This window comes from Rattus norvegicus, chromosome 17 (genome assembly GCF_036323735.1).
Source record: "Rattus norvegicus strain BN/NHsdMcwi chromosome 17, GRCr8, whole genome shotgun sequence".
NCBI lineage: Eukaryota > Metazoa > Chordata > Mammalia > Rodentia > Muridae > Rattus > Rattus norvegicus.
In genome coordinates this window covers 30,507,653-30,517,318 of record NC_086035.1, presented here as the reverse complement: position 1 = coordinate 30,517,318, position 9,666 = coordinate 30,507,653, and the positions used below count along the sequence as shown (strand labels likewise).

The following is a 9,666-nucleotide window of genomic DNA, read 5'->3' as shown; positions in this document are numbered from 1 at the left end:
ATGTAGCATCAGGAATTTTCAGTTCTCACTATTGCTTGTTTGCTCGTTTACTAAGAACAAGATGAAAATCATTCTATGCCTCTTGAATAGCCGAACACCTCCCTGAAACAAGTTCATTTTCTCCAAAGTAGGAATCACCTATTCCTTCACCTACACCCTGCCCCGACTCAGGCCTCATGACTCTGTTTGCCTTTCTGCTGTCACTCAATTTCATATTTCTTTACTGTGTGACACTTCTAAGGTAACATAATAAAAAATGTAGCTCAATTAAAAAATGGGGCCTTTGGGGCACAACTAGTCCCGGGGATTCCAGCTTCATGAATGGGATTGGTTCTCTTAGGAGAGAGGCTGGAGGGAGCCTGTTTGCTCCCTGCTGCTCTACAGAAACACAGACGAGGAGGAGAATTCTCAATAGATTCAGGTCAATGGCTTCTTCATCTTGGACTTTCTAGATTCCAGAACTGTGAACAATGAGTTTCTGTTCTTCATAAATTACCCAGCTTAAGGCATTTTGTTATAGCAGCTCAAACGGACTGCCTCAGTCTCCTCAGCCTCACCCCCTCAAATCTTTTCTCTGCCTCAAACCCGGAAAGATCCTTACACACAGCCTTGTCTGTGCTCAAAGACCTACAGCAACTCCTATCTCACTCTGAAGAAAGCTAAAGTCTACAATGGTTCTTATGTCTCAAGGCTCTCAAAAGACCTGTGTGACCCACCCACTTCCCCACATACACACCTCCTACTATTGGTTCAAATTTTACCTTCCCAGGTGAACCTGCCTGGTCACCACATTTCAAACCGTACTGCTACCTCTGCATCCACTATTCTTTTTCAGCTTTTTCCAGGTCTCCCATGAATCTTCTAAACATCTTCTACACGTAGAGCTCACTCCTCTATTACATTCCCCATATGCTAGAAACGAATGTCACTGCTCATTGCTACACTCCCAGTGCTAGAACAGCCTGTGTCCTTGCAGACGACACCTTGTACCTATCTTTCGAATTAATCGTGGGTGTGTAAATGGATAATGTTTTGAAGTACGTGGTTACCGGCTTTCAGATTTTAATTAAAAGAGAAAGGGAACAGAAAGTTTTGTGAGGAAATAAAAGAAAAAGCGTAGCTTAGACAAATAAAAGATGTCAGTAAAAAGAATGAGACAGCTCTACCAGGAATATGCATCCAAATCATTAAGTGTGAAATACAGGTGCATGAACAGGTATGCTAGCTTTTAACAAAATTGCATGCTCTCGGGGTGTTGCCCAGGAAACTGATGGTGATGGCTGTTCTTAAATAAGGAAAGTGAGTGACTAGGGAGCAAGGGCTAGCAGGAACTAGCATTTCAATGGGCAACACTTTACTCTTGAATTTTGTACCACATGCAAACAATATCTATTAATTTAAATTTTAGAATAAAATCCTAAGAGCAGCATCTGGGACTAGCAAGTCACAGAGGAACACTCAGTTGAGGAGGAATGAGTTGCATAGTCTTCAGTTAGGAAGACATCATCCTAAAACTTGAGTGTAAGATCCATCTGATCACATTCAGCTATTGAGGGGCTGGCAAAATGGCCCAGCAGGTAAAGGTACACTTGCTGATGACCTGAGTTCAATCCGTGGGACCCACTTGGCAGCAAGAGAGAGTGGACTCCTGCAAATTGTTCCCTGACTCCACAAGCATGCGGTTGGCACTTGTACACATGTGTGCATGCACATGCACTCAATAAATATATGTAAAAAAATAAGATAAATAACTCAGGAAGAGTAGTCAGCTGCAGTGACACTGAGGAAAGCTATTCAGTGGCATCAAACACCAGCTGTCAGAGAAAGAGCTTGACCAAGGTAACAAACGTGGATAATCAGATCCAGACATTGGCTATTTCACCCACAAGGACATGGTTAGAGCATGAAACGTGTCCCCTTTCACTGTCCCATAGACATACTTCTCCTGGAGAAGCATCTTCCTGATGATCAAGGGTGCTCCAGGACAAGGAAGAGGGTCCTCCCTCTTAGCTGCTTGTCTGCTCATTTCAGTCACATCTGCCTAAGCAGGGTTACTTATGTGGGGAGAAGCCAGAGTTCACCTTCCTGTTGCTGACAGCACCCCCATTGCCTCTTCATTTGCCTCAAGGCTTCCCATAAATTCATTGCCTGTCTATGTCAACTTTTCACTCACTTATGGAAACAGGAATAGTCATTTTTAAAACGATTTACTCACTATATAGTATGTACCACAGAGTATGTGTGGAGAGTAGAAAACAGCTCTCATCTGCCACCTTGTATGATCCAGGGATATCAGGTTGTTAGGCCCACACACAAGGGGCTCCACCTACTGCGCCATCGCAATGGACAAAATTCCTTATACTACCGATTTATTGGATCCTGGGAGGATGGGGCTAAGGAATGCCTTCCAGGAAAATTCCAAAGCATCGATACCAATGCTGTTTTCAGGGGGTATTTATCTAATTAATTCTCTTTCTAATTCCTGTAGCTTTTAGGTCCATTTGACTGTTCTATTGGTAATAAGTAGATAAGCACACTGGTCATCCATAGTGTTCTGATTTCTGAGACATTCAACATGTGTTTGGACATCTAGCTCAAGATAGTCTAGTATGTGTGTACCCACAAGAGACTGGCATTTACCATCTGTAAGTCTGACAGAAACCCCTAGCCTGTGGTAATTTGACCATTCTTTCCAGCCTTCCACTACTCTATGTTCACCTGACCCATAAGACAGGAGCAAATAACAGAACATCTATTACCTGGAAGTCTGGAAAATTAAACATAACTAAAGGATCAAGTTCTCTTCTTAGCTAAACCTTTAAACAATCTGGTATGGTTGGGCTTGAGTGTATGAAGCTTAGTCCCTCGTGCACTCTCTAGGGATAGGCTTTGAGCGAGTGACTGGATCATATGGGTACTAGCCTCATTGATGAATTACTCCATTGATAGATTCAAAACTGAATGGACACTGGGAAGTGGTGGAAACAGCGAATGGAGGGTCTGACTGGAGAAAGTGGACCATCAGGGAAGAGTGTATCATGTCCTGGCCTCTTTCTACCTCTGTGGTTCTAGTCTGTGATGAAATGGATACCATGACATGTTGCCTACCACGAGACTCTTTCTCAACATGCATGTGCCCAGAAACAATTGAAATCCTGAGGTTAAAACCAACTTTCCCCTGTGTTTGTGTTGGCTGCTTTGTAACAGTGGTACAAATGACTAACACATCATGCATACTTTTAGGTTAGGGGTAAAATTTAACACACGTGAGAAAATTGTTTCTGACGTGCATGTAGAACAAACGCTTCCAGACTTCTTTATTGATCACAAATGACAAGTTATATAGTTACAGGGTATTTCTAGCTGCTGCTTAAGAACTACGTTTAGTATTTATATAATGTTATTAGATGGGCTGACCATGATAGCACACACCTGTAATTTCAGTACTCAGGACTTGAGGGCTGTGAGTTAGAGGCCAGGAGGCCAGTCTGGGCTATAGAGAGAGAAACTCCATTTCAAAAACCCAAAGGGCTGAGGATATTCTCACAGGTAGACTGCTTTCCTAATGTGCAAGGTCCTGGGTCTGATCCCCAGTAATGAAAATTTTCACATATATGTGATGGTTATGCTAGAAACTAACTAAGCAATGTTTATGAGGGGCAGGGTGAAGGCAGGAACACTGAAAACCTCTTTATTCTAATCTTGGACCAGGACAATAAATCACCCACTCAAATAAGAAAAATTGAAAAAGCAGCTGCATGGAACCCTGTGCAAGGTGTAGATTTTATCATGAGGCATATAGACATGCTATACACTTTGGGTTTTCTTGGTATCCCCTAATTGTGGTAAAACCAGATGCCCCCATAGACTAGGTTCATAGTTCTATATTTGATGTTTTAGTATCTTGGGAACACATGGACTTAGACTGTTGCCCATGGGTTAGCCAGTTCTTCGAGATCCATAGTAAGGATTCACTGAGCCAGCGTCACACCCACAGCCACCTCCTTTACTGGCTTGTATATTATGGGGCACTACCCACAGGACCTAGTCAGCCTGAGCCCAGATACCAAACAACTAGGGCTGGCCTTCTGGCCCTGAAAGCATTCAATTGTCTATGCTTTGGGGCCCCTCCCCCACGCCCTACCTGCTCCTTTTCGTGGAAGCCATGCTGAAGGCTCTTGCTAGGTCTCTGCTAGGGCTCTCTTATACAGCTCCCATGGCATGTGCCTCTCCACTGGGGGAGGGAGGGTCTGCAAGGATAACACTATCCCTTCAGTGGCTTGAACCTCCTGATATATTGGCCTGTCCATGCCAACATAATAATAAAATCTACACTTAAAAATATAGTAAGGATAAAATACTGGTCTACAAGAGGTATATGCGGTGTATTGGTCATAGATACAGGACGAAAAAAAAATCACTCTTGGGAATGGGGCAGAATGTCCTCTGAAGAGAAAGTTAAGAATGCCACCCTTCCCCAGGAGGAGGAAGTAAAAAAGGTTAGGATATGAGGGGGTCCCTGCAATACAGGGAAGCGAACCTCAAGAAGAGATAAGACTGAAAACCCAGTGCAGACTGACTTTGTCAATCTGGCTCAGACTCGGAGGAGACTAACGCCAGGCAGTTAGTTCATTGTCAGCATATTCAAAACAGTACCATTTGGGAAAAGGTTTCCAGGCAACAATCAGCCCAATCACTCCAATTCCAGGTGCACAATAAAGCTTAAAGCGTGACTACTCAGAAACTCTTGTACAACGTACATGTGACCATGAGGGTGGGTTCTATAGCTAAAAGGCCTAGAATCTAATGTGGTCTCTGACCAATAGCATAGAGGTCAGCAGGCCATGAAATACACGCACCATCTCCTCTAAGGATGGGTTAAGGTCTAGGGAGGGAAGTGTCTGGGATAATCATTATGAGGAATCTAGGTGATATCTGCATCTACAGCAAAAGGTGTGTGAGGTCTGCTTCCACAGACAGTAAAAAGGTCACTGGGTCATTAAAAAAATCCAGCTTTCCCAGTGGAATGCCAGTATTTTATTTTTATCTCCTTCATTAAGACGCCCCCATATGATTAACATTCCTGTTCTTAGTGCTTCTCTGTGTGTGTGCCCCAAACAGGGATACATGGCTCAAGACAAGTTGGCCAGAAACACCCCTGTAAGAGTGTGCTCTGTAGGTGAGAACTGCATGCTTCTGATGAACCAATGGCTCACTGAATGGCCAGGTGGCAAGTGTGCGCTTGTGCCTGGTCTCCAAGGAAGCAGCTCTCTGGAGGATGGTGATGAAAGGAGTGTGCTTCTCACACTTGAACCTGCCCCTTGGTGAATCTCAGAATTGACCATTTAGAGGCTGCAAATTCACTTTTACTTGGTCAAGTTTCTTGTCCTTGTTTTGTGCCCACACTCACAACTGGGGTCTTTCACCTAAGAAGTCAGTCTTTATTTCTGTGTTGATTGGATAGTGGTATATCATACCAAACAGCAGCGGTAGCTTCCTGAGTGTGTCAACAAGCTCCTTGCCTACCACATCTGTCGTCCAATACTCCCCCACCATGAGGGTGCTGAGTGTCACTATCTAAGCCACCATACTGTGAGGAATACCCATCTGCAATCCCAGAACTTAGGAGAACAAGGACGAGGACTTTGAATCCATGCCAGCCAGAACTTGTCTCCAAAAAAAAAAAAAAAAAAAAAAAAAAAATCCAAAGAAATATTCACTTATATTTCTGACTTTTTCTTTTCTAGGGTGAGGGTGATAAAAGAGAGCTGAGACAGAATCTTGTGTATCATTAAATTCCATACAGATCCAAAAATAAATTGATTCTCCTACTTCTATTTCACAAAAGTGGAGATTAAAAATCTATCACGCGCTCCCGTGCTTGGTTTTATGCGGTGCTGGGGACTGAACCCAGGGCTTTGTATGTGATAGGTTAAGTGGTTAAGTATTGTAGAAAGAGAGTGAACTTCAACAACCCCCCTACCTTATATGATTCTTTGCAATATGGAAACCTGAAAAACTTGTTTGAAGTGCACAGTTTTCCACAAAAAAAAAAAAAAAAAAAAAGAATGGGCTATTTTGATAGGACAAAACCCACCAAAATATTTAGTCTGTATTTTAGAGGCTCCATTGTGCATTTCTGGAATAATAATAAATAAAAAAATGACAGTTCCTCAGGGGAAACCTGAAAGAGGCTGGGGAACTAAACTCACTGTGTAATAGAGAACTTGTCTGAGCCAATAGTTTGAACAGAGAAGAGAAAGTCATTGGCCAAATGCTTGTTTGAGAAGCACGCCTATAGAATATGATAAATGGAGAAGGCCAATGCAGCAGAGCACCAAAACATGGATCGGAAGGAACTGAACACGCTGGCTTCTTTGGTTGGTTTTACTTTTGTTTTCATTTGTTTTTGAGGTAGAGTCTCACTGTGTAGGCCAGACTGGTCTTAGACTCACAAAGATCCCCATGTCTCTGCCTCCCTCCCTAGTGCTGGGATTGAAGGCATGGGTGACCACAAACATTGCCTTCAATGTTAACTGCTAAGGGAAACTATCTTTGTACTGATCTTAATTTGGCAGTAAGATAACAAAGATTACTGGTTGACCCCAGTCAGTGCTTCCGGAGCATATATGAAAAGCAGGATGCATTACCTTGGACACAGCTGGAAGGCAAAATCCACGGAAATACCATTTGTATTTTTCTGTAGCTCTGGGTCACCAGAGACACTTCCTGTGGCTGCCAAAGAGGAAAGCAGCACAGGGGAAACCCCTGAGCCAAAATGAAAGCAAGCCCATTCATTATCTGGTTTAAATAGTTCGCTCTCTGGGGTGAGAACACATTTCCTAAATGCCAGTGTGTCAGGAAGAGTGCTAAAGCCAGGTCTCAGGATGGAGGTGGGGTGGGGCTGGGGTGAAGGTCATCATCCACCTTCTTTCTTGTCCCTAGGCAGTCGATAAAATGAACCACATCTTTTTGACACACAACATCCTCAATAGATCAAAGTAGAACAATAGATTTTATTTCATTAAAATAGATTAAAAACAGACTGTGTAAAAGAATTAGAATTTTCAATAATTTACTATTATTTACATTAGCAAGTGCTGGTCGTTAGTAGACACAGTGAAGACATGAGCTTGCAGGACCCAGACCTTCTGCGGTCCAAGCTGTAAGCTTCCCTTACTCCCCAGCCCTTCCTTTCTGGTTCACCATGGCACTTATGCCATGGAGTTTACCAGAGGAGGGGTTTTGAGCACCCTAAGCAGTGGTGACCACATCACTGCCTGGCAGAAGAGCTGACAGGTGCCGGCAGAGAGGAGGGAGCTCTCTTTTCTGGAAGAAAACTTTACACCTGGTTCATATGCACCGGACTGTGAATGTTTTCCCCGCCCTAAAGCCAGCAATCTTCTCCAAGCTTGATGTTGTGTAAACTCTCCTTCCAACTGACCCCAAACCCAGTTTCCAGGGAGCAGATGTAAAGAAGAAAAAGAGAAGACACACGTCCTTCTTCTCAGGAAAGTCCTGAGTTACTTAATATCCCCTGCCCATGAGGTCCGGAACTTGGTAACTTACCAAAAATCCTCTTGAAAAGCTTAGTGCCTTTGATACACAAGAGAAAAGTGGGGAGTCAGGGCCATGTGACCAAGAGGAATGCTCCCCAAGCCAGCAGAGACAAGAGGAAGCATGGTCTGCAGGAATAGTGTGTCCCATAAAAGGCAGGCTGAGTGCAGGGAGAAGGCCCTCAGAGCTGCCTGTGGTCATCAAGATCCCTTGTGCCTCCTCCGCTTTCTAAAAACCCAGGCCTGTTGAACTTCAGGGCCCTCAGAGGCCCAGGTGAACAGCAGCGTTGGCCCTTGGGGACACACAGTAGATAGCAAGAGGACATGCAGTCAAGAATAGAGGCAGACAAGGCCCTGTGGAGAGGCTCAGTCCAAAATGTCCGTCTCAAATGGAACCAGATGGTAATAGGACAAGTTGGTGACGTAAGCTGCTGGGTCATCACCATCTTCCAACTCTGAGGTGAACTCACCACCATTCTCAAACCTGAAAGAGACAACAGAGGTGAAGGCCACCATATTGAACCCCAGCTAGGAGAGAGAACAAAGGGGGAAGTACAAGAATACTGAGGGCTTCAGGCTCTATGAAAGGGGAAAAGGGACATCAATGAGATGGGGTCCTTTCCAGGCCCGTGGCAGGCAATGTGGGAAGAACTGTGAACACACAAACTATTAAAATTGGGTGGTACCGCCTAGGCAACACTTCAGAGCGTTGCCATCTTTGCGATTACTTTCTGCGTCTATAAGGTGGTAGGGCCTTCATGCTTCCTTTATTCACAGTGATATCCTGGCCCCTGTTCTGTGTCAGGCCCTGTGTCAGCTTAGAAATCAGCAGTGGACAGGCAGGTATAGGTGATGGGTCCTCAGGAGCTTGCAAGGACACCAGGAAGGGACACTACAGGAGACTCCCTATGATCATGGAGGAAGGAAGATTCACCTCCCCAGGGTCAGGGAGGCAGGATCCACGGGGGCCAAGCCTGGTTTGATGTAGGATGACTCAGGTTCAGAAGGACGGAAGTTATGCGGGTATGGGAAGCTTACATAGTGTGTGCACAGGGCTGTTCCCACCACCCACTCTGCCTTCTGCACCTCCCCTCAAAGCAGAGGATGTCCTGAAGATGGGATGAAAGAAACTGAAGGAAGAACCACCAAAGGCCTTGGAACCAGCACTGCCAGGGTTCCTGCTGGGCCTCCTACTCCATTCCCTCAGTGCCCACTCACTGGTGCCCATCTTCCTTCTGGCCAAATTTGGATGTTCTCTGCAGAGACTCCATTGTACTGCATGACACTCACTACGCCCAGGCCAAGGCCATAGGGTAAGTCTCAAGCGCCACCAGCCTTCCAGTCTCTGAGCGTTCAATAGCCTACCACAGGCTGATGCCTGTTGTGGGGTACCGTTCCCAGGAATAATGAAGAACTTTCTCAGAGGCATGGAAGTAGAAGCTTGCATGAGAATATGGTGAGAAACTGTGTGAACAGAACAATCCCTGGCCTACCTCGCCAAGATAACGTGGGATGCTGCACCCACCACATATGGTTTCTTGGGGGCCTCTGGCTGGCAGGGATGGCACGCTGGTGCACACTGAATGAGTGTTAACAGAAGGAAAGGCCTTCAGCTTTGTGTGAGATGTCATGGTAGAGGAGTCAGATGGAGACATTTTCTTCTTTTTTTTTAATTTTATTTTTCTTGGATATTTTATGTATTGACATTTCAAATGCTATCCCCTTTCCCCCCTTTCTCCCTGCTTCTATAAGAATGCCCCCACTCCTACCCACCCACTCCAACCTCAACACCTGGCGTTACCCTACACTGGGAAATGACCCTTTACAGGACCCAGGGCTTTTCCTCCTATTGATGCTGGAAAATGCCACCCTTGGCTATATATGAGACCCTTTCACATCACCAGTTGCTATAGGGCCTAGGTCTGCCTCTGGGACACTCCCAGGGACCCCTTTGTGTCCCCAGGAATACCTAGCAACAAAGCTAGACCTCCTGACTAGCAGGAGCCAAGCAAGCAGGTAGCTGCTCCCGCTGGGCTCTAGGTGGCAGGCTCTCTACAGTACATTCTAGTCAGAAGATCCATTGCAGGGGAGTGAAGAATGCAGGCAACAA

At 45.1% G+C, this 9,666-nt stretch overlaps 1 protein-coding gene across 4 annotated transcripts in view; it reads right to left on the bottom strand.

Moving 5' to 3' along the window:
• Positions 1 to 6,988: 6,988 nt before the first annotated feature.
• Positions 6,989 to 9,666, bottom strand: part of Pxdc1 (PX domain containing 1) — a 28,995-nt gene continuing 26,317 nt past the window's right edge. For 2 of the 4 annotated variants that reach the window (XM_063276584.1, XM_006253841.5), the window contains exon 6: positions 6,997 to 8,040. In XM_063276584.1, coding sequence (XP_063132654.1) covers positions 7,923 to 8,040 — 118 coding nt within the window. In that variant the 3' untranslated portion in view covers positions 6,997 to 7,922. Of the gene's footprint in view, positions 8,041 to 9,666 lie in introns of all 4 variants that reach the window. The other 2 variants (NM_001025719.1, XR_010058897.1) reach the window with 2 other exon arrangements.